At 34.8% G+C, this 25,342-nt stretch overlaps 3 protein-coding genes across 5 annotated transcripts; 2 read left to right on the top strand and 1 right to left on the bottom strand.

Moving 5' to 3' along the window:
• Positions 1-685: 685 nt before the first annotated feature.
• LOC112515997 (ATPase family AAA domain-containing protein 3-like) lies at positions 686-7,711 on the top strand. The gene is made up of 8 exons (XM_025122995.1): positions 686-1,054; positions 1,676-1,771; positions 2,533-2,643; positions 2,969-3,278; positions 4,054-4,144; positions 4,668-5,010; positions 5,538-5,686; positions 6,925-7,711. The coding sequence occupies exons 1-8, from the start codon at positions 782-784 to the stop codon at positions 7,439-7,441; spliced, it is 1,890 nt and encodes a 629-aa protein (XP_024978763.1). The 5' UTR covers positions 686-781; the 3' UTR covers positions 7,442-7,711.
• Positions 7,712-9,325: 1,614 nt separating this feature from the next.
• LOC112515516 (protein RADIALIS-like 3) lies at positions 9,326-10,250 on the bottom strand. 2 transcript variants are annotated; one of them, XM_025122388.1, is made up of 2 exons: positions 9,955-10,250; positions 9,326-9,641 (listed from the first exon to the last, which is right to left on the bottom strand). In XM_025122388.1, the coding sequence occupies exon 1, from the start codon at positions 10,203-10,205 to the stop codon at positions 9,963-9,965; it is 243 nt and encodes an 80-aa protein (XP_024978156.1). In that variant the 5' UTR covers positions 10,206-10,250; the 3' UTR covers positions 9,326-9,641; positions 9,955-9,962. The 2 variants fall into 2 exon arrangements, with proteins under 2 accessions (XP_024978156.1, XP_024978155.1); XM_025122387.1 differs by having other exon boundaries at positions 9,326-9,647; positions 9,956-10,250.
• Positions 10,251-14,780: 4,530 nt separating this feature from the next.
• On the top strand, positions 14,781-18,154 carry LOC112515520 (anaphase-promoting complex subunit 10). Of its 2 annotated transcripts, XM_025122393.1 has the most exons (7): positions 14,781-14,848; positions 15,008-15,261; positions 15,356-15,416; positions 16,560-16,652; positions 16,808-16,878; positions 17,734-17,838; positions 17,939-18,154. In XM_025122393.1, the coding sequence occupies exons 2-7, from the start codon at positions 15,083-15,085 to the stop codon at positions 18,006-18,008; spliced, it is 579 nt and encodes a 192-aa protein (XP_024978161.1). In that variant the 5' UTR covers positions 14,781-14,848; positions 15,008-15,082; the 3' UTR covers positions 18,009-18,154. The 2 variants fall into 2 exon arrangements, with proteins under 2 accessions (XP_024978161.1, XP_024978162.1); XM_025122394.1 differs by lacking the exon at positions 14,781-14,848 and having other exon boundaries at positions 14,936-15,261.
• Positions 18,155-25,342: the final 7,188 nt, after the last annotated feature.

Here is a 25,342-nt window from a genome sequence, read left to right as displayed (position 1 = left end):
AAATACCATGTTTGGTTCACATAATAGATGTGAATGAATCTTTTCAATTCCAACAAATTCCTTATGTCATTGATTTCACAATTCCACCATATATACCACAGATTTCAAATTCCAATCCGACAAATTCTTTAGCCCTCATCCAAATTCATTGACGCTGTATCCCGATTTGCTCTGCTCTGCTCTACTATGCTCGATCTCCTTTGCTCGATCTCGTTTAAAACTAATAATGACAACGGACCAGGTTCGGGCCGGTTATTGGTTCAAAAAAAATATTTAGGGATTTAATCGTTCAAAATATGAAAGTCTATTGGTTTTTTCTAGATTTTTTTATTATTTTACTACATTAACAAGTTGTATAAGTCATAAGATTGTATCTAACATGTTTTAAAAAGTCCAAAAAGTTATTTAACAGATTTTGAAATGCTCAATTACTTATTTGTTTCAAAAAATTGTTCAAAATACTTAATCATTCCAAATACTAAAACTTATTAATTTTATTTTTATTTTTGGAATTTTCCCTTTTAACAAACACAAAACTCATACATCAAATTTTGGCAAGTTTTTTTTTACGAGGAACTCGGTAGTCTTCTTTTGCAAGAAAAGCTCCTTAACCGAAACCCTGTTAAATTACCAAAATCTCCCTCGTTCATGTCCCGTTGCTCAAATTCATCTGAGGGTTTCTTAAAACCCTAAACGTGAAAAAAGGGGGTTTATGCTCTTCCCCTGAATCTTTAACCCTTAATTGATTTGCAGATAGGTTTATAGGGTCGAAAGTCCGTCAATGGCGGCTTCCAGGTTTGCATCTTTGGCTGCTATGGCAGCTGTTGCGGCCGCATCAACCACCACTTGTTCCTATGCCGACGCTCCGTCATTTCGTTTCAATCCGTTTGCTCAATCTCCGGCTCCATCGCAGTCGCCTCAACTGGCGTCGGAACCTACAAACGCGGAACCTAAGCCAGAGGTTGAGGATTCGAAAGGCGGTTTTGATCCTGAAGCTCTAGAAAGGGGGGCTAAAGCACTCAGAGAAATCAATAGTTCTCCCTATTCTAAACAGGTGAATGTACTTGAAATTTTTTGTTGTAATTAACAATCACTATTTAGCTCTGGGTGCAAGTACTGTCTATCTGCTAACTAAATTACATAGGCAGTTGAGACCGTTGTTGTATGTGTTTCCAATATCAGAATTCGTTTGCGGACTAATGCTTTGAGCATAAGCAGATTTTAAGATGATATCGGATTGGTTGGAAAAAGATAAGAAATTCTACATTTTCGGTAATATAACATATCTATATGACCATTTCTATGTGAAAATGATCTTAAGAATTGCTCTGCTTTTATATGGGAAGAGGCCTGTGACAGTTGCCAGGGATCGGACTTACCTGGCTAAAAGCATGAACCTTGTCTTTACAAGAATTGAGTTTTGCGAGTGTGAAGTTGAAGCACTAAATTGTAGCTTTAAATTGAAGCAAAACGGTTGTTTTTACGGTGGGTTACATGAAAAAAAGTCACAATTTATTTATAAATTCTTGTGTGCATGTTTTGTTTCTGAAATGCTCATAAGCAGACAGACAAATGCTGAATATATGTGTGTAACAACTTCATATACTTCCATGGAAACTTTTTGTCCAGCCAAATGCATGGGTTGCTCAGAGGTAATTTTGTTTATTATTGCTAGGTATTTGAGGTAATGAGAAAGCAAGAGCAGGGCCGTCTTACTGAATTGGCAGCGGAGAAGGCTCATCAGGAAGCTATTCAGGCTCAACTTGATATCGTGAGTGATAATTTACGTCAATCTTTATATTGATTTCCGACTGTTTGTGTTTCTTGGATTTGGATTACACATTATCTGTGTTTTAAGTAAATTATCTACTTGGGTGATGTGAATGGTGTGGGCGATGATGGTGATGGAGCTGTTTATGAGTTGTCTTACCTTCCAAATTGAATGATGGCGACTATCAAATGTAGATCATATAGCTGTTTACATTTATTAATATAGCAGGTTATGTAACTATATATTAAGAATTAAGCAACATAAATTTTAGCAAATGAATCTCTGAAATGATCCAGCACCGGTCATGCTAAACAACTCTTAGCACCGAACAAGTTCTAGTGCTAGCAAGTACACTCAGTGTCAAACATCCAATTATTTTCTTTGTTCTTCTGGGGACTGGGGGATTAATTCTTCACAATTTAATTGAAAGATCTAGTTGAAGTTTCAGTTTTTATTCCTTATCTACCTCATATTTGTAAGTGAGAGGCAGACAACAAAATACAGAATAGAAGACACATTAGAGGAAAAAGAAGAGACATTAAACTCTACAGTTTGGAGAAAGGATTGATGATTCATCCTTGATTGTTGAACCATTAATTGCACTTACAAATAACTAGAAGTTTAAAGTTTTGAGATTCTGAATAATCTGTACATGACTACCTCAATTTGATCCCACACCTATGTGGATGTCACCTGTATCCTTTGATATATTTTCATGTTTTATGGCCTATGCTTTCAAATAATTTTGTTCATATGCACAGGAAAGACAGCGAAAACTTGCCGAAGATCAAAGGAATTTAGTTCAACAACAATCACAAGCTAAGGCCCAGATGTTGCGATATGAAGATGAATTGGCTAGGAAAAGGATGCAGGTTTGAGGATCTTCTCTTCCCACTCTATAAAGTTTCTCCACTTAGGAATTGGAATTGAGATTGGCTGGTTAAAAGTGATTGCAGACCACCTTGCCATCAGAGTGGAATGAAATCAAACCACTTCAATTGTTAGGTTGACAATCTTATAGCTAGTTTTACTTTGAAAACATTTTCACAACGTGATTTGTGTACACAACATCTAATTCTTTCACAAGTTGAAAAATATAGAGCTAGTTCAGTTAGTTATTTGTAGCATCCTTCAATATCTGCAAATACTATATTATTGAATGATGGATTGATTTTTTCATTTCAATACTATTTGTAGACAGATAATGAAGCCCAAAGACAACACAATGCTGAATTAGCGAGGATGCAAGAGGAGTCTTCTATACGGAAAGAACAAGCAAGGCGAGCAACTGAAGAGCAGATTCAAGCTCAACAAAGGCAGACGGAAAAAGAGAGAGCTGAGATAGAACGTGAAACCATTAGAGTTAAGGCCATGGCTGAAGCGGAAGGCCGTGCCCATGAAGCAAAACTAACCGAGGACCACAACAGGAGGATGCTTGTAGAACGAGTAAATGGTGAGAAGGAAAAGTGGCTTGCTGCAATCAACACAACTTTTGGTCACATTGAAGGTAAAGAAAAGATAATGCTTGAAATAATTGTTACGGACAATGACTAAGACAGCAGTGATTACGTGTAACTTTTTTTTCCATTCGCAGTGCTCTTAGGCTATGTTTTAGCATATACTCAGAAAAGTTACCAGACTGTACCTCATTTAGTTGTGTATATCACTAGTGCAAAGTTATCTGGAGATTAGTACATTTAATCATCTTTAATCCACACTTGGAATTAGAGCAAGTTAGTAAAACAGTCTCTTTTCAAATGGCACATGCTATCATCATTTTAGTCATCACAGACATCAACATGAAACTTTGAGCAGCCCGCTCTTTTAAAAAAAGTGAGTTGGCCATTTGCTTGTAACTTCTGCCTGTCATGCTTTATTGCATATTTTGAAAACGGGTCAACTGTGAGTGCTGATGTAGGGGGGGAGATTTATTTGGTGGCCTGATGGCTATAGAAGGTCGTATGATCTATTCTGAAATGGGTTCAAGTAGCGAACAACTTAAGATAGTTGACATTTGCTCTTTCTTTTTTTGGAAATTTAGTAAGTTATGTGCTGGTGCTAGACTGCTAGTGAAATTCCATGTGCTACCAGAGTGGGAATGACAACCATATGACAAGCATGTTACAAGACAGTAGGCCAAGTGTGTGACATAAGGTGTATCAAATAAGACATCACCACCATTAGATCACTATATGTTCGCTTTGTTTCCTTTTTCTTCTGTTTAGCCAGTCAAATGAGAAGTAGTTCTCATATCTCTGAATAATTGCTTTTCTGTTTTTTAGGTGGCGTCAGGATGTTGTTAACAGATAGAAGCAAACTAGTAATGACCGTTGGAGGAGTTACCGCCTTAGCTGCAGGAGTTTATACAACCAGGTCTACTATCCCCGTCTTCAAACTCACTTTATTTGATTAATGCTTTAGTTGCCTGTTGCCATTAGTTAAGTAGAAATTGGCATTACTATCAGCCACTGTCCTTAAGGTTTGATGAGAGAAAATGTACTTTCCATGTGGCCTTACGTTCTAAAACTGATAAATAAACAAGGGTACTTTTCACCTCTTAAGAGTACACTCACATGCAAACAGTGCAGGCATACTGAACACATCTGTAAATAGAGTCTGTTAAAATTTTATTTTCTAAGAATTCATCTGTCAATAAGTATCTGTATCAATTTGATTTCGAGCCCTTCTCCAAAATAAATTTAATCTTAAAAGAATGGCATGTGTAGTGGTTGATCTCCACTAGCGTATAGTTTGTAACACAGATGGTCTACTGAGGGATGACCTTTACTTGATCAACAAAATATAGAGTTAGCTTGTTTGCATACAGTTACAAGGCTTGATGAAGATGCTGACAAATATGATTGTTACACACTTATACTTCACTGCATGTTTTCAGGGAAGGTGCCAGAGTTATGTGGGGGTATGTAAATCGTATTCTTGGACAACCATCACTGATTCGAGAATCATCCATGGCAAAATTCCCATGGTCGGGGATAGTAACTCGTGGAACACAAAAACTCCGTAATTATACTACTGCAACTGGAAAATCAGTTTCTGTGGAAGATAAAGCTAAATTTGGGAACATTGTACTCCATCCTTCTTTGCAAAGGAGAATAGAGCATCTAGCTCGAGCTACTGCGAATACCAAGTCACATCAGGCACCATTTCGCAACATGCTCTTTTATGGACCTCCTGGCACTGGCAAAACTTTGGTTGCAAGGGAAATAGCTCGAAAATCGGTATGCTGGAGACATTGGTTTCAAACATTTTACTTTTCTCAATTGAATTCAAGACAACCTTCTGGATGCATTATTTTTTTTCAATTTCCCACCGTATCTAGGAATGTATTTTCTGTTTTATCTTCATATAAGCTACTTCCTCCAATTTCCAAAGTAAGTGTTTACTTTCTAATTTTACCCTTAATTATGAGATGGAGAAATTCATTACTCTCTCTATTATTAAGGGTAAAATTGTCATTTAGTTGATTAAAAGTGTAATAATTTAGTCGGCTCGCATAGCGGGTTGGATATCCAGGTTAATAAAAAAAAAGTGTAATAATTACACATTTCTAAAATGACATGCCTTTTTCGTTGTTGACATTTATTTTAAGACGGAGGGAGTATATGGTAATGATTCTATCATGCCACTAGTTTTCAATTACCATAATCATACTTCTGATTAGTTCTACATGCCACAAGCTTATTTGTCTTAAGAGTTTTATATACATGATATAATTCTTCTCATCATATCAATAAGTGTTGTGCAGGGCTTGGATTATGCAATGATGACAGGAGGAGATGTTGCTCCGCTTGGTGCACAGGCAGTTACTAAAATTCATGAGATATTTGATTGGTCTAAGAAGTCAAAGAGGGGTTTGCTGCTATTTATTGATGAGGCGGATGCTTTCCTTTGCGAGTAAGTTCTAATTTTCCTTGGAATTTGTTATCGACAAATTTGGTCTTTTTGGAAGTACTTGCAAGTAGAAATGGGCTTTGATGTATAATCATAATCAGATTCTTAAATTTGAGAATGATGGTAGTTCTTCGATCGTCATAGCTCCTCCCTATGCATGGGGTGCGTTAGGTAAGTGGAACAGTATAGGACAGGATGAAACAAAAACTCATTCTCCCGCATTTGGTGCGACAATTAGATTGGGATTGGACAGGACTCGATGGGACAAAAATGTAGTTTTTCTCTCCCACCAAAATAGGTGGAACAAAAATTAGGGTGATGGGACAAACTTGGTAAATTGCTAAACGACACATGTCATATTAAAACCCTAAAACCTTCCACAATTCATTCAAACCGCCTACCTCACTTTCGTCCGTCCAGTCCAATCTTGTACAGTTCCGTTTGCATACCAAATGCACCCGAAATGATGAAAACAACCATATCCTTTTCCAAAAGAACTGATCTCATCTGACTTTTAAAGAGCCAAGCCAGTAGTTACAAAAACTGAAACTGGTAAGGTTTTTCATTAACTTGGATCGAATTTGTAGGTTTGAGATCAAGTCTTGGAGCAAACTGTTGGGGTTACCCATAGTGTTTTTTTTGTTTCAGAGAAGCCCTTTTATATACTCTTTCCGTCCCGAAATAAGCATTCACATTTCTATTTTAGTTTGCGCCCAAATTAATATCCATTTTAACTACAAGGGTGGTGCCCGGTTGGTTTGAGCTTGGGCTCCAAAGGTTAAAAGTGCCTGGAGGTCCCAGGTTTGAATCCAAAGAGGAATAAAAATCCCCTTGTGGTCATGGAGGTTCAAATGCGGTGACTACGTGGGTGGTCGCACTGGGATTAGTCGGCTCGCATAGCAGGTTGCATATCTACGTTAATAAAAAAAGTTAATATCCATGTTCAAAAGTAAAAGCGTCTACTTTCCGGTTCTACCCATAATTATGAGATGGAGAAACTGATTACTGTCTGTTATCAAGGATAAAATTTTCATGTAGTAATTAAAAAAGTGTAATAATTACATATTTATAGAACTGAATGCCTTTTTATTGTGGACATTTATTTTGTGACGGAGTGTGTATTTTTACCCGACATGAAATTGGAAAAAGATATGTATTTCGCTCCGAGATCATATCTTTTAACAGCTGTTTTAGTAGCTTATTTTGGAACCATTAACCGTTACGCTGTGTATTCAATGCAGACGTAACAGCACACACATGAGTGAAGCCCAAAGAAGTGCTTTAAACGCATTGCTCTTCAGAACCGGAGACCAATCAAGAGACGTAGTTCTTGTCCTTGCCACTAATCGACCCGGTGATCTCGATAGCGCTATAACGGACCGTATCGACGACGTGATCGAGTTCCCGCTTCCTCAGGAAGACGAACGGTTCAAACTATTGAAACTCTATTTGCACAAATATCTTTATGAGGACAGTGACAACATTAAGGAATCCAAATGGCATTCCCTTTTCAACAAGAAAACACAAAGGATCGTGATCAAAGATTTATCGGATGATGTGATACGTGAGGCTGCTAAAAAGACGGACGGGTTTTCTGGCCGTGAAATAGCGAAACTAATAGCCAGTGTTCAAGCAGCGGTTTATGGACGGCCGGATTGTGATTTAGATTCGCAGCTGTTTCTGGAGATCGTGGATTACAAGGTCGGTGAGCATCACCAGCGATTGGAGCTAGCGAATGCAGGTAACCAGCTAGCATAAATAACACTTCGTTTCCGCATGTAAGAGGTGGAATTCGTTATTGTTTTCAATTTTCGCCTGCCGGAATTTTGAACGATATATAAATATTCGAAGAAGAGACGAAAAGGGGTGGATTTTGGTAGGATTTTGAGTATTAGATATAAGAGGCTTTGGCAACTAGGGTTTTTTTTGCTTGTTCCTGTAGTTGTGAAAGTATGTATTTCATAAGAATAGGGCATTTCTATTGAAACGTTGAGAAGTGTCGATTTGACCCTTTGTGCGGTTGAGCGTAACTATGTTGTTGGTCGATAACCTACTTATCGGTTGAAAAGTTAGTTGATGGCAGAGAATGCAGTTGATAAAATAGTCATGTTTGTTAGTGTAAAACGGACTTAAAAAGACCTGTTGAAATTAATTAAAAAAAGCATTAGGGGTGTAGCTGAAGAAATTTTTCTGGGAGTTCTTTTAAAAGGTAAAGCAATAACAAATAACAAGAGCTAACAAAAACGAGACAAACGGAAAGACGAAGAGCCAGGTCGACAAGAACACGGCCATGTAAACAATGGACCCGACTCGTAACTAACCATCCAACTCTGACCACCATATCACTCCGTCCATAATATGTCAAGGTTGCAAAAAGCCGATCCACTTGCTGAATTGTCCCACATGAAAAGGTCTGATTGTTTCGATAATATCAAATCGAGTAGAGAGTTGTCCAAATTATCGTCTTCTAAAAATAAGGTAGCTTATGATTATGAACTCAAAATTTCTACCATAAAATTTATAATATAAATCTTGAATATGTGTTTCGTGATGAAAGATTTACGAATGGAGACGTGAACAAACATTTTCTTTATGATATAATGATAAAATACAATTATTTAACCACAAGGGTGATGTCTGATTGGTTTAAGCTTGAGCTCTAAAGGTCAAAACTCAAAAGTGGCTGAAGATCTCAGGTTCAAATCCAAGGATGAATAAAAATCCCTTGTGGACATGGAGGTTCAAATGCGGTGATTCTAGCTTCGCGGGTGATTGTCATGAGATTAGTCGGCTCGTATAACAGGTTAGATATTCAGATTAATAAAAAAACAATTGTTAATCAAAAAAGCAAATAAAATAACTTTCTATATACATATTCAAGAAAATAAATTATGGACGCTCAAAATTAAAAGATTTTTTTATAAAATATAAGAAATGTGACGTGGCATTAGGTATGGGAATGGGGCGGGGACCTCAATCCCCGTCCTCGTCGGGGAATATAATCACATCCCCACCTCCAACGGAGAAACGATGATTTTTTTCCCGTTTATGTTACTTATTTTAAATTAAATATGTGAGAGACCATACATGTTTAAATCTCAAACATTTTCAATAAACCTAAAATCAAAATGAATTTAATTTAATACAAAAAAACCACACATATAATAATTAATAACCTAAAACAAAAAAAAAAATTCAATTTAATCCAAAAAAACTTAAAGTCACATGTACCAAAAGATATTTAGTAATATAAAACCATATCGAGTAATTGTATTTTGACTTGCATCCAAAATATTACATATTAACATCCAAATAGTAACAATTTTAGATTATAAACCTAGTTAGGAAATAGAAAATTATGACTTATCGTTTTAATTTAAATAATACATATATATATATATATATAATTTATTAATTAATATACATAACGGGTACAGGACGGGACGGGGAGTACGATACCGTCCCCGTCCCCATCCTTTTCCTGGATTGAGACAAACGGGGATCCCCGTCCCCATCTCCGATCTAACGGGGAATCCCCGTCCCCAACCGGGGCGGGTGGACCGGGTTTCCTGACGGGTCGGGGCCAATTCCATGCCTACGTGGCATGACATGTAAGAATTGAATCAATTCGTTGATGATTAATGAAATGGCGAAATTGAGTCTTTGTTTTATTGATTCATTAAAATAGGTTACGATTACAAAAGGGAAACAAAACCTAAGCTAAGAAAAGAGTAAAAGACATAACTGGTCCCTATACAATGGAACTAACATCAAACAATTAAAATTGCATAAGAAAAGTTTAATCAAACGAACCCAGTAAATCTTATACAGAGCAGTCTGATTAACTGATACCGCATGTAATAGAACTTTACGGGAATGCATTATTTCGATTCTTCTGTACATTTATGTTTCATAGAGCAATAACTCCTCAAACTTTCACGAGACATCTGAATAGAATAGAATGCTGTAAACAAAACAAATCATCAAGAAAGTTAGAGCTATTCATCACTTCGCACCAAATCGAACTAAAGATGCATCGGATCACTACCATCTACGCATAATAAACGGAAAGGTTGAATCTTTGGCCTGATTCTACCAAAATAAAACCAGACCAAATGAATTCAGTCTATCCCATGCTGAGGTGGGGGTCCAGGGTAAGATGTACACAAATCTGACATCTACCTCAAAAAGTAGAGCGACCGAAAGTGCAAGACAAATATGATAAAGATTTGAAATGATGGTTAAAGCGATGAATCCGATTGGTGAGTTCACCTGCAGACTAACGTCGATAATTGGGGGAAGGAATGTAGCCAGACTCGATGTGCCTAACGTCTTCAAGAAGCAATTCATAGTGTCTTTTGACTTCTTCCGCTGACTTGCCGCCACCCACAGCCCTGGCGATCAGCTGCCACCGATCAGCGCTGTCGCGATCATACACAGCAAGGGCGGTTTCGAATAGCTTGTTCTGCTTGGCTGTCCAAGAGCAGGTGGTGGAGCTGTATGAGATGGAGTTTGATGCCATTTTCAAAGACTTTTGTATTTGAGTCTTGCAAAATAGTGGAATTGGATGACTGATGGTTTGGAAGATGGTATCAGAGGAAGCTCTTTATATACAGCAGGAAAGTGGTGGTGGTTGTGGTGGTGGTCAGTGGTAGTGGTGGTGGTGGGGTGGGGTGGTTCCAGTTGGAAGAATATAAGCTGCAAGAGGGTGGGAATTAGTAGAAGAATCAGTATCTGTTTTTGGGACCTTTAGGAATCTAAGGGGTAGTTTACCATACACTTACCAGGGTAAGCGCTTATCAAGTCAAATTACCTTACCGGATAAATATGGTAAGAACTAAAAATCTTACCTAATGAGAGCGAGACAAGAATCAAAAGCCTTACCCGGTAAGTGAGAGCGGGGACTCTTACCATGGTAAGCGCTTACTGGGTAAATTGTTACATACAGTGCCGTTTTGGTGAACTAAAGTCTTACCCGATAAGTAAGTGGTAGTGTTAAATTTTACCGATAAACTGCTTACCGGATAAATGTTTGGTAAAACCTCTAAGGCAAGAAATTGGGTTAAAATCAGTTGGTATTTTGTTGATTTCTGTTAAAAGTTTGGATCTACTTGTGTGTTATAAGGGACCTGATTCTTCCCATCTTTTTCTTGTTCCATTTTGGCATTTGGACCACATTTGTTGATGAAAAAAGAAAGATATTATCCCGATTTATATCTTGGCACGACGTATCCTGATCACAAGCAAGTTGTTTGAGGACGTATTTTAACATGGTATCAGAGCAGGTATCTCTAGCATCTTGGGGGTTTGACATACTCATCACCCAATCTACTCGAGCATTTGTTTGAGGGAGCGTATTGATGTCCCATATCGGCTAGTGAAGAATCAAACCCACCTTTAGGCTAGCTCAACGCGTTGGGCTATTTCTCATAGGTCGTTGGTTTTAAGTCTCCTTAGGGTAACTGAAGATTTTTCTGGTTGTTATCTTCAGGGTCTCATAGGATTAGTTGAGGTATGCACAAGTTGGCTCGGAGATCCACGGTGAAAATAAACAGATTCCCTGATCTCTTTGCAAATAGTTTTGTAGACAAAAAATTAGGGGTTTCATATATTCTAACAGTTGAGACCAAAAAACGAGCACTGAAAGTTTGATTCCTCTAAGATGCTATCAATTTCTTTGAGACCAAAATTTAGTCCGAAAAACAGAAATGGCCGTTCTTGTAGTACTCGTTTGTTTGCTTGTTAGCATCCCGTTAGTGATTTAGTTTACCATCAACAAAAGTTGATGGAACCGGAAGCGATTGTGGAGTAGGTATATGCTTGTCGGAGAGTGGCAAGGTTCGTCACGAGTTAAGTTCTTTCGTGTACTGGGACGTATAATGGTAATATGAAATAAGTTTAAAGTGGATAAGATGGACCCGAAGAGTTTAGAGTTTAAAAATTCGGCATTTTTCTTTAAGAAAATCCAAAAGAACCCAGTATATTTCACTCAAGAGTAGGGGTGGAGATAATAAGATATACGCAGACTTGTTCTTTACCCCAAATGGTGAAGAAGCTATTTGGATTTTTCATTCTCACGGGATTTCTCCCTTCGTATTTTATATATATATATATATATACACACACACACACACATACTAGAAGGTACTGGTGCAATGCAGCGAGATACATATTCATTTTAATGTTTCGTTTTATTTTTTGTCTTTGTTGATATAACACGGTTTATGTAGTTTTCAGAAAGATAATTTTTTACTTTTGAATAAAAATAAATTTGAAGACATCATAAATATTTTTAAAAATATTTCGATATTAATATTAAATTAACTATTTAAAAGTTATTATTTTTTATATAAATTAATTTTTTTATTATAATTTAATTTAAATCAAATAGTGAAATAATTTATTTTTGGCTTAACAATAAAAGCTTTATAAAGATAATGATTTTGTTAGAACTCGATAATTATCCTAATTATATTTTAGATTTTTTATATTTTAAAATGAGATGTTTATCCTCTATTTGATTATGTTTATCCGCAGTTATTTACACGAATTCAAACATGAAGCTTTAATAAGTTGTACTTATGTATAATTTACTTGTAATCTTGAATTCTAAGGAATATGCATAAATAAACAGTACTTCATGCATAAAAAATGGTTTTTAAGAGTTTTTATCAAATGTTTTATAATATAGTATAGATACGTGTGTGTGTGGGGATAGTACAAGAAAAGTTACTCTTTTTATTCTTTTTTGCAGACAAATAGAAGATAACAGTGTTCCATTTTCATTCAAGAAGCAAACTCTAAATACTAGATGTGACCTCCTAGGGTTCCCTTATCAGGGATCCCTGGAGTCATGGCCACATATCTTTCCAGCTATATCTTTATGAATATCAATTTTGAAACCGTGCGGGATCATTCAAAACAATCGAAGGGATCCCCGGTAAGAGAACCTGAATATCTCAAAGATTTTTCTTTAATTCTCGATTCTAGCATTGAACGAAAGGTTTGAGATTTAATGGCGTACTGAAAAAAAGGAACAATAGCTTCCCTGTTATTTCTGACATGATTACTAAAGTGACAGACTGTTAATCTGTTGTACGAATTAATTGTAATAAAATTTGATTATATTTCTAGATAATTATAAGCATAAAATATATAAAAAACCGTTTTTTATTAAAGTCAACCTCATTCAATGATGTTAATGGACCTTGGAATAATGAGTTAGAAGGCTATTTTAATATGCAAAAAAAAAAAAAATTCTTATTTTGATCAAACAAACCAAAAACTGCATAGAAGATGTTATTAGACAGCCTCAATAATAAGCAAAGACAAAAAAAAAAAAATCTAATTTTGAAATATACAAACCAAAAACCGTTTAAATGATGTGATGCATGATGTGACGACAAGCTTTATGAGTTACGATAAAATCAGTGTTTTTCAATGTCTGCCCGAAAGGGGTATATATATATATATAAGAGTTCATTCAAGAGAGAACTGATTAGTTTGTGATGACTGTGAGATCCAATTTTAACCATAAATTAATGGATAAATTAGAAAACTATTATTTTTGGTAATTTGACTTAAAATTATAATTAAAGAGCATTTTAGGTATTTTAAATTGTTTATCTCTCCTCTCTCTCTCTCCTACCTCCGGCCTTTGACGAATACCATGTGATACCCAAAATACACCAATATATACTATGTGATACCCAAAATACACCAATATATACAATGTGATACCCAAAATACATACAATGTGATACCCAAAACACACCAAATAAAACTTTAAGACCATTATGATACCAATTGTGGTACACTGTGATATCAACTGTAGTACCACTGTCGCTGATGGGGTGTTTAGTGGTCGATCATCGGATACGGCGTCTTGGCCAGACAAGATGACCAGAGGAGGTCACCAGAGTGGTGGTGGGTGCCGGAGAAGACCACCAGATTTCGTTCATGTGTATCCGTGTGTGTGTATACATATATTAAAATAATTAAAGTAATATATATATATATATATATATATATATAGGTGAGTTATTATACAACCTTTTATATTTGTACAACCCAATCTCAACCGTCCATTTAATTTGATGAATATGTGATTTCATAAAAGTTTTGATTGTTTCCTAATATAAAATATTAATCATAATTAATGAACTCTATTCATATTCCATAAATATTCAAATTATAATAAATGAACTCCCAGCATGTTTCACATTCAACCTATATATATATTAGTGTTTTGAATAATATCGTATACCAAATTAAATTCATATAAAGTAATAAAAAAGAGTCACTGATACCAAATATATATAGAAAGCTTATAAAAATGATATCAAGAATGTAAAGTTGGGATTAAATCTTTTGAATCTTTACTCATTACTTTATTCTTCAAAGAATTCGAGTTTGAATCTTCGTGTACAGGAATGAGAGTGAGGGGCTGTTTACCAAACACTTACCCGATAAAATTCAAGATTATCATTTACTTATTAAATAAGATTTTGGTCCACCAACACGCATACAACAATTTACCCGGTAAGTGTTAACCGTGGTAATCGTTGTCTCTTCCACTTATAGGGTAAGATTTTTAGTCATTGCCTCGTTTTTACCAGAAAAGATTCTTGATTTTTATAATATTCATCTGGTAAGATAACATGACTTGATAAGTGCTTACATACCTATGTGTTTGGCAAACGGCCACTAAATATTTATCTATTTAAGATTTTAGTTTTTGGATTTCTTTTTTATGTTTACTTAAACTTTAAGTCTCGTACATGATTATAATTTATCCCAGAAGTTGCATATTAAAAATAAACTCACATAAATAACGCACCACAACGCATTGTAACATCTTAACATGGGGACGAACCCAAGTTTTCTCATTAAGGGGTATTTGAGATTGCTTATAAAAACAACTTATTGACTTATTCCGGTGTAATACCGGTATAAACAATTTTGTATGTTTTGATAAACAACTTATACCGATACCAAACCGATAATAATCACCGTTCTAAAGTTTTTAAAAAAAACATTAACTTGTTTTAAATAAACAATCTCAAACACCCCTGAAATATATTTTAGTATTTGATTTCTGCATCTATTCAATAGTGTAGTTGGCATTCAAAATCTGAACCTAATCGAAGAAGCTTCAAGCAGCAGGTATTTATGTCTCAATCGATGGCTCCGATTTACCTATTTCTTCTACTCATATAATGCAATGAATTCACTTACACACACATGTTATAATTTTTTAATTTCTTGTCGTAATCCATGGGTTTAGGGTTTTTGATTTGAACTTTAATTTATGTATGATTTCAGGAAGTTCTGGTTGTAATTCCCAACTTTTTGGCACGAGATAAGATCGTTGGATTGTATCAAAGAGATTACGCGCAAATGGCAACGGAATCATCGGAAGGAGAAGAAGAAACCAAGCTGATGGGTGGGAATCCGCAGCTGGTGGTGGATGGTGACCTACGTGAGATGGCAAAGATGGCTGCTTGGAGCGTAAGCTCTTGTAAACCTGGCAATGGCGTTTCTTCTCTTCGAGATGACAATTACGAAACCTATTGGCAGTGCGTAAAGTCTTGCATTCCGTTTTCCCAATTTCATGAGTTCTCTGTGTGGTCGTTTTGTATTTTACAAGTGTTTGATTGATTTTGGATTCAGATCAGATGGTGCACAACCTCATCTTGTTAACATTCAGTTTCAGAAGAAAGTTAAGCTTCAAGTAAGTACTGTTCTTCTTGCAATTTTTCTTTTATTAGATATTGTTGGAACTTCCTTTATATTTCAAGGACCCTTTTGGAGAGTAATATGATAGGGTTTCTGATGCAGCATATAACAATGAAAACACAGATTGCCTCCTTGATTCTAAGAATACCCATGGCTAATCTTGGGATAAAAAATTAGAGTTTCTAATCCAGGTGTGACCATCCAGATTTCACAAGACGCGCACATAAATAGGAAGCCCAAAACAAAATGGTCCTGAAAAAGACTATGGGGCAAACATAAAACGCCCAATGAAAATGCCAAAAAAGGAGTAAAAAACACGAAAATGTCCAAAAACCATGCTTAAACAGCCTTTTCAAAAGTCGGTTAGGCGCGGTGTGCTCCTCACTCCATGCTTCGAATCGACTGGTCGTGGGCCTGAAATGGAGACCTGGAGCCAGAGTTATGGCCTTTTAAGCACGCCCCTTTGGTAGCCCGATCATGGGCCTCCAAGAACAATAGGCCCGGTCCTCCACGCCCAGGCCCGTATCAGTTTCACATAATCAAGCTGGGGTGCAACTCTAAGAAGGGTACTCGACCATTGGAAGGGGACATGTTTTTTTTTTTAAGTATATAATATTTGCATACGGAAAATAGAACAAATGAACTCACACACCCTCCTCACCTTTGGTGAGGTTTGAACCCTTGATCTCCTAGGAGGCCAAGGACTCACATACCGCTAGGCCAAAGGCCCTTTGGTTGGAAGGGGACATGTTGGAGTCACGCATCAGCTAGACGCGGTCTCTCTCATCTGTATATATTGGAACCTTCTTTTTATTCTCAAGGGATCTTTTGGAGAGTAATTTGATGGGGTTCCACATATCTCGCAAGATGAGCTAATTCTTGTACATGTTGATTTTAGTTGCCTTGGCTATGTCGAGCCAATTCTTGTGTATTTTAAGAGTGCTTGTAATATAGCACTAATTGTAATTTGACAACTTATGCCTCTTCTAGAAATGATCCTCGAAGTTTTAATCCTCAAAAGAGGAAATTCATCTTCTTGTTTTGTTTTTTAGGTAGGGGAGTAGTCATAATTCTTTTGTTGTCATCACTTCCTGCATTTCAATTTGATTTTACAAAAGGGGTTTTGTTGCTTCTTCAGTTGGTGGCTCTTTATGTTGATTTCAATCTTGATGAGAGTTATACGCCTAGTAAGATCTCGGTTCGTGCTGGAGATGGTTTCCATAACTTAAAGGTAGCTATTCTCAAACTGCTTATCTTTGACTTCTATCATCACTTCTGATTGTTGGTTACTGGATTATAATATGATTTGAATATAGTATCGGGTGAGAGATATGCACCGGCTTACCCTATGAGCTTGATCATGTTCTTCCTCATTCTTTGTTGTAGGAGATAAAAACAGTAGAACTTGTCAAGCCAACTGGTTGGGTATACATATCTTTATCTGGCAACGATCCTCGGTAAGCAATACTGGTTAACTTTCTGTTTGTTCTTTGCGTTCTTTTCAATCAGTCGTCTTTCTTGATGTGTTTGATTCATTCCATAACTATGATGAAATAGAATTGCTTATAGCTTCTTACAGGAAGCACGTAATGCTCCACAAATTAAGTGACTATAAACTAAACCAAACCAAACCAAACAAACCCAGTACATCCCACTTGAAAGCAGGGTCTGGGACCCCAACGTTAGAGCGGCTGGGAACATGAAGTTATATAACACCCTCTATCCAGTATTCAATTGAGACATCATGCTTTCTGAGATCCGTTCCAACATTCATCTGGTAGTCCAAGAATCTTGGCGTTTGAAATGAAAGTTCACCTTCATGTTGTTAGACTTGTTTGATCTCTCTCAGACATTATCATGAATCCTTAGAAGAGTATGAAACCAAACCAAACAACCCCGTGAATCATGCACAGAGTAGGGTCTAGGAAGGGTAGGATATACACAAACCTTGCCTTTGCCCCGAGGATTAGAAAGGTTGTCCTATAAAACATTAAACTTACAGTCTGTATATATATTTTTCCATGTTACTCCCTCCATCCCAAAATAAGTGTCCACATTTATATTTTAGTGTCACCTTTAAAAGTAAGTGTCTATTTTCCAATTCTACCCTTAATTATGAGATGGAGAAATTCATTACCCCCTCTATTATTAATGGTATAATTGGTAGTTTAGTTGATTAAAAAGTGTAATAGTTACACATTTTTTATGACCGTGTGCCTTTTTAAGTGTGGACATCTATTTCGGGACGTAGTATCACTTTTTCTTGATTCAGGTAGCTGTTAAAATACATTATAACCCTTGTCTTGTTGCAGGGAAGCTTTTGTGAATACATTCATGTTGCAAATCGCTATATTGTCAAATCATCTCAACGGAAGGGATACACATGTTCGCCAGATAAAAGTCTATGGACCACGACCGTGCGTGACCATCCTTTTAATTAAAGTTTCCCCTTCGGAAGGAACTCATTTTTGATCGATTCCTAATTCAAGAATCTTGTTTATGTGTGTTGTGTTGCAGGAATCCTATACCACACCAACCATTTCAATTCACTTCTACTGAATTCATTACTTACTCAACTGTTAGATAAGGAAGCTAAAAGGTGTTGGATTGGCAGTTTACAGTTTGCCGCAACAAGGTCAGATATGCGTACATTTTACACCAAAGTACTGTTTTCCGATGAGATATACTGGGCTAGTTTGATTCAAGTAGAGTACCATCTTAAGTTTATGGTCATCTATTCTCAATTTTTGTTTTATTTTTTGGTGAAAAAGAATGGTGCTTAATGTGGTACTGGGGCTATTCACAAATCACAACTCTGACCATTTGTTTTGTTTTTCAATTTTTTTTTAATTAACCTGGATATCCAACCACCCGACTAATCCAAGGGAGACCACCTGCTTTGCAGATAGCCCGGAGTCACCCATTTGAACCTCCGTGGCCACAAGAGGATTTTTATTCCTCCTTAGATTTGAACTTTGGACCTCCAGGTACTTTTTGACCTTTGGAGCCAAGCTAAAATTAGGCACCAATCTTTGGTTTGTTTTTCAATTTTATAATCTATTATATACTTGTTTTTTCATTGTTCTTGTAAAATACAAAAGCAAATTTGTAGTTTACAAGAATTCATGATTTTAAACAAATTATAAAAATATAAATTACAAGATATCCATTTGACTCTATTTGTAGAAACTAGGGATGGTGATTTGGCCCGACCCGGTGGGGAACCCGGTTCACCCGACCCGGACGGGGACGGGGATTCCCCGCTAAAACGGGTACCGGGGCCGGGGCCGGGGCCGGGGATCCCCGGTAGAGGCAAACCGGGGACGGGGCCGGGGCCGGGTATTGTATCCCCCAACCCGCCCCGTACCCGGTATATATATAAATATTAAACATTTTTATTATTTGGGCTTATGTGATATATATAATTGGGCTTAGATTTATTATGGACTTGGGCTTTTACAATTTTATTGGATTATTGTTAATTTTACAATTTTATTATTTTTATTATGTAAGACTAGATATGATGTAATTAACTAATTATGTTGTTATGTTGATTATGCTTAGAAAAAACTTATTAATTTTAAATTGACCGGGTGTTGACCGGGGGTTGACCGGGGGTTGACCGGGGCCGGGGACTATTTATATAAACCGGGGCCGGGGCCGGGGATTGCAAACCCCGCCCCATCCCCGCCCCGTTGCCATCCCTAGTAGAAACCCTTCATGCCAACCTATCTCTGCTTCTCTCTATATGCAAAAGGGTTTGTAACCGACAACTCTCAAGCAGATCACGTTGTCGGAAAAGTATTATGTGGGAGACAAATTAAGTACAAAACAAGCGCCGGCTTAAGAGTGCAGTGCTTACAAAAAGCTCAACCTTTAGGGGTCGTTTACCTGAACACTTGTCTGGTAAGTGCTTATCAGTTAAATTCTACACTATCATTTACCTTACCGGATAAGATCTTAGTCCATTAAAATGGCATCGTATGTAAAAATTTAATCAGTAAGATCTAACTGGGTAAGAGTCGTCGTCACTTCACTTACCGGGTAATATTCTCAGTCATTGTCTTCTTCTTACCGAGTAAGATTCTTAGTCCTTGTCATATTATTGGTTAAGGTAATATAACTTGATAAGTGTTGATCAAGGTAAGCGTTTGGTAAACGGCCCCTTAGACCATCTCCAATCATCTGCACTATTTATTACACCAAATGATATGAAATTTGGTGCAAACAGTAATTCTTGCCAATCAGTTACACCATTTCTAACGTCAAATAGAATATTTCAACTATATTTTGTATCTCTAATTTATATAGATTTTCAATTAAATCTTTGTATTCATTAGTTGTATACAAAGTCAACTCCAAGGAGGAATAAAAATCTATTTGTGGTAGAGATGGCCAAAAATCGGTCCCGGGCCGGGCCTTAACCGGTTAGTCGGTTACGGCCGGTCCTAATCGCGACAAAAACCATCCTTAACCGGTCCCTCTATAACCGGTCCCGGTCCTGATGAAAAACTCTATAACCGGTCAAGCTTGCCCATGACCGGTTAAGCCGGCCGGTCCCGGTTTCGGTCCCATAACCGGTTACGGCCGGTCCTTTGAAATTTTTTATTTTTTTTATTTTTTTGGTAATTAATAAATTTATAATATGTTATTAATATCTTTGAAATATGTTTTTTAAATATGTTTTTTAAATATGTTTTATTATAAATATGCTTTATTATAAATATGTTTTGTTATATATTATATATATACGTTTAATTTTATAAATACGTTTTGTTATGTACGTTTAATTTTATGAATACGTTTTGTTATATACGTTTAATTTTATAAATACGTTTTGTTATATACATTTAAGAATACACTTTAAAAATACGGTTTACTCAAATACACTTTAAAAGTACGTTTTATTATGATTAAAGTGGCATTGTTTTACAAAATGCAATAAAATACATTTATTTTTCAATCTTCATCGGTATCCCATACCGGGCCGAGCCCTTAACCGGTTACGTAACCGGTTCCGGTCCAAGAATTCTCTAAAAAGTCTAACCGGTTTGTAACCGCCGGTCCATAACCGGTTACTACCGGTCCCGGTTCGGTTACGGGCTTCAGGCGGTCTCGGTTACGGGCCTCCGTCAGTTACGGGCCGGGCCGGTTACAGATGGCCATCTCTAATTTGTGGCCACGGAAGTTCAATTGTGGTGACTCTGTACTACTTGTAAATCAGGTGGTCATACTGGGATCAGTCGTCTCGTATAGCAGGTAGGTTAATTAAAAAAAAGTCAACTCATAAATTTTAAACTTTATAAATTGTAATATTATAAATTATAACCAAACCAAATTAATGCATTTTAAATCCCTGATTTGGTTGAACAGATTATTAGATAACTACTATGTATTATTTCGTTCGTCTTAAAATAAATATTCACAATGAAAATTGTACATATTTTTGAAAATGTGTAATTATTACACTTTTTAATTAATTAAATAACAATTATACTGTTAACAACAGACGGAGTATTTAATTTAACCATCTCATGATTAAGAACTTGTTTTGGCAAAGAAAATGAATTTTTATCTTGATAAGTCATGTATTGTCTTATCTTACTTACCAAACATATCCTAAAATAATTTTAATTAGTGTGGGAACCGTGTGTTGTGCGGTAGCATGAATACTTTGATTAATGATCTGAAGATTGTCTATATAAATATATATTAGTTGTTAATAGATTCATCAACAAATAGTATTCAAATAATTCGAAAAAGTTAATAAAATCTAATTAGTTAATTTTAACACACACACACACACACACACACACACATATATATATATATATATATATAAAGGTTCAAACGAGAACCCCTGTGACATACAAGAACGCGAGAACAATTTATTAACCTCATAATGTGATAACAATTAAAAGTAAAAGATTTTTAAAATTAAAATTGAAGTTTAAAACGATTCGAAAAAAATTGAGATTCGAAAGGGTAATAATGGAAATAAAAAACATACAATTTTAAACACCATCACATTATAATCCTGGAAATTAGAGTTATCCACTTAATTCAACAGTCATCGTTTATTAGAAGGTATTGATTAAAAAGGTAACAAAAGAATTTCAAGAAGAAATCGAAGATCAAGAAGCTGTAAAGTCTAGAAATCAAATAGCAAACAGGAATCGAACAACAAACATGAATCGATCAGCAAGAAGAAGTCGTAAGGTTTGCATGCAGGAATCGAACAACAACAAGAAGCCGTAGAACACAGTTTATTCAAGGTATCTGTCACAATTACTCGATTTGAACATGCTTTCATTCGATTAAGATTAGACAATCACACAAACAATGATTACAGGAGAAATCGATTAAACGATTTGGTGTGATATGGGTGTGATAATCATGTGATATCACTATCATAATAGCGCATTCGATTTGATCATGGTTTCGATCGGTTAGGGTTAGACAATTACACATTTATCACAACGAATACTCATTGTTTCGATAGGTTAGGATTAGACAATCATACATTTATCTCAATGATTATGGGCGAAATCCACTAAACGATTTGGTGTGATATGGGTGTGATAATCATGTGATATCACTATTATAACACCGTGATAATCATGTGATATCACTATTATAACATCACTTGTGCACTCAATTTGATCATGGTTTCGATCGGTTAAGGTTAGACAATCACACATTTATCACTACGATTACTCATGGTTTCGATAGGTTATGATTACACAATCACACAATTATCACAAAGGAAGAGAAGAGTGTGGAAACGAATGTGATCAATCCAGGAAAAAAAAGGATAATTATAATTAATTAAAATAAAATAAAAATTATAAAAATTACTTAATTATATTATTGTCCTTATTAATTTATTTATATTTAATATAAGTTAATTTATTAATTAAAAAAATTTGAGGTTATTGGGTTGTTCTTGCATCTCGTAATATCATAGGGGTTCTCGCTTGAACCTCCATATATATATATATATATATATAGAGAGAGAGAGAGAGAGAGAGAGAGAGAGAAAGATCTGTTTAGGAATAAAGTTGTAAAACTAAATAAAATGAGTAATAATAACGACGGGACTATTAACAACTCAAGAATAAAAAATATTCCACATAAAGATACGTCTCCTTCAAGTAATTTAACTTACATTGATGTAAGAAAATCGATTGAAAGAAACAAAAAAGAACCATATTTGAAAACTTAAAATAGACGATGAGTCAATCCTAAGGCATTGCAAAAATCTAACTTCAACTTTTCATTTTATTGCTTTGTTGTAAAAAGAAATCTGTAAGGCTGTTTGGATTGACAATAAATTGAGTAATACACACTTGCACAACTAAAAGGTAACTCATAAAAATTATAATACAATCAAAATCACAACATGAACATACATAAAATTATCATAAAAACTAAACTTATGATAAGAATATACTTAAAAAATATAATGCAATCAAAATCATGATACAAACATACATAACATTCTAATACACTCTAAATTACAAAACAAACTTGCATAAAATCCTTATCTTAGGTCATGATCATAAATTCCCACAACCCAAACTTGAAAACTTCAAATTTTCAAGACTTAATACATAAAAGTTAAAGAATTCGAGAACCTGCAAACAAAAAAACGCTCAACATAAGTAAAAATTACATAGTGAACTTGAACACTTCAAATCTTCACCTAATACATAAGAATTATAATGCAAACAAAATCATAATACAAATATAAATAAAATTATAATGCAATTAAAATCATGAAACAAATCAATATAAAATTATCATCTTATATTGCAACCAAAAAGTCAAATATTGAACTCGAAGACTTCATCAAATCTTCATGACATTGTGCATAAAAATTATAATGCAATCTAAATAACGATACAAACATACATAAAATTATGGGGAAGTGAAAAAACAAAAAAAAAAACTATGAAGATTATCAATAATAAAATAGAAGAAAAACCAAAGAGAAAGAAAATAAATTTAGAGATGTATCAGATAGAGATAGAATTTGAGAGGATATGTGAGATGAATATGATTAAATGGTGGTTGTTTTTATATATACAAATAAATGATTGATTGGAAAAGATGAAAGCTTGGAGTTATTTAAATTAATATAGAAGGAGATGAATGGTTTAGAGTTCAATGCAAATATTTAACAAATAAACATAAATTGACAAAAAAATATAATAGTGAATATTGAAAGAATGAAGAAGGAAAAAGAAAAATGAGGTTCTAGGCTTTAGGTGATGTCACCTCAAACACTCATGGTTTCTTCTTTAATCGGTATCATGCATTGCATGATGACTAAAATTCATGTTGAAAAAAATGTATAAATTATTTTAATGGGTTATTTCCATAAACTTGGAACATGTTGCAAGGTTTTATACGATATTTTTAACTATTAAACCGAGTGTGGTTGAACATTATTATTTTCAATTTACCATATAAAAACATGTATAATTAATAAGGTTGTAAAGTATATTAGGGATGTGATGAAAATTATTAATAACAACCATAGTTTAAATATCTACTGTATAACATACATACAATTTAATTGTACTTTAATTAAAATAAATTAATACAAAAATGACATATAATTGGTGTCATACTTTTCTTTTATTTTTCAACAATTTCATAAATTATGAAATTATCTTTTTTTTTTTTTGTAAGGGTGTCCGGGCCAAAGCCCGACTAATCCCCGGCAAATTTGGAGGCTAAACATGGCCCCACTTAAATGTCGTCAACACTCCCTTCCCAGGGCTCGAACTCGGGTTCATGACTATGTCATGCCCAAGTCTTTACCATTAGACTGGAAGGTTTTTGACATGAAATTATCTTGTTAGTGAGTAAAATTTTTCATTGGTACATACGCTATTTGGAATCGATTACATAGAATTATCCGGCATCTTCAACCTTTTCATTTTTCATGTATATAAGAGATTTACCATCTTCATTCATTCCATTAGTTACAACTTCATTCTCTGTAACATTGATGATAATGGTATTGATCCTATTAGATTGTAGCATAACTTCATTGTCAGCATTGTCAAGTTGCATAAAACAAATAACTAAATTCATAAAAACAATTAATCTATTTTTAATCATTATTAATTATAAATAGTTGAAGGTCATAAAGACAATATTTGAAGAGCATCAACCGATTAATCAAAGTGTATATTTTCTTAAAATCTTAATTTCTCAAATGCAACATTAAAACATTTATTACTATATAACAACTTAAGAATCAAAACTAAACTGTATATTTTACTGTCACTTTTGCTAATAACAATATCATATCATAATAAATAATATTAAAATGTTCTATTAGCATTGTGATCTCTTGAGGGGAAAAAAATAGAAATGAGAATTAGGGTAATAATAAATCATGAAATTACAGAAGAAACAAAATCAATTTTAAATTGAGACTGATGTAATAGTAGACTGAATGACTTACATGTAATAATATATATGTACATTATCCATGAAGCTTTCATGTTCTTCAACATATTTAAATATCTTCATAACTTATTTAGACAATGAAATAGATATAACATCAAATAACAAGTTCATACATTTGAATGATCAAATATAATAAGAGAAAGCATGAGAGAAAAGCTGTTTGACAACAACTCAAACTATTAGGTAGCCAACTAAAAATGAAAAATCATAATGTGAAATAAATAAGAAAAAATAATTAAGAGACTGATTCTTTTACTTTTTTTCTCCGGTTCCCAAATAAATTAAAAGAAGTTAAAAAAGATTTAGGGGTTGTTTGATAGTTACTGAATGGTTTGGTGCAGAATGATTAAGAGACTCTCATGATATAATGCAAAATGAAATATAATTGATTGGTAATTGTTTACAATGAAATTGGGGCCCTTAATAGTTAAAGGA

This window comes from Cynara cardunculus (assembly GCF_001531365.2).
Source record: "Cynara cardunculus var. scolymus isolate 2C chromosome LG 7, CcrdV1, whole genome shotgun sequence".
In the NCBI taxonomy this organism is placed as follows: Eukaryota; Viridiplantae; Streptophyta; class Magnoliopsida; order Asterales; family Asteraceae; genus Cynara; species Cynara cardunculus.
Note: the sequence above shows the minus strand (reverse complement) of the source record. Positions and strands in the feature narration are given on the sequence as shown.

Excerpts from the sequence above, each read along its gene's own strand:
- LOC112515516 (XM_025122388.1), bottom strand. The coding sequence starts at position 10,205 with ATGGCATCAAACTCCATCTCATACAGCTCCACCACCTGCTCTTGGACA.
- LOC112515997 (XM_025122995.1), top strand. The coding sequence starts at position 782 with ATGGCGGCTTCCAGGTTTGCATCTTTGGCTGCTATGGCAGCTGTTGCG. Across the intron at positions 1,055-1,675 it reads GTTCTCCCTATTCTAAACAG|GTATTTGAGGTAATGAGAAA; the intron begins GTGAATGTACTT and ends TATTATTGCTAG. Across the intron at positions 5,687-6,924 it reads GCGGATGCTTTCCTTTGCGA|ACGTAACAGCACACACATGA; the intron begins GTAAGTTCTAAT and ends TATTCAATGCAG.
- LOC112515520 (XM_025122393.1), top strand. The coding sequence starts at position 15,083 with ATGGCAACGGAATCATCGGAAGGAGAAGAAGAAACCAAGCTGATGGGT. Across the intron at positions 15,262-15,355 it reads AATTACGAAACCTATTGGCA|ATCAGATGGTGCACAACCTC; the intron begins GTGCGTAAAGTC and ends TTTTGGATTCAG. Across the intron at positions 16,879-17,733 it reads TTATCTGGCAACGATCCTCG|GGAAGCTTTTGTGAATACAT; the intron begins GTAAGCAATACT and ends GTCTTGTTGCAG.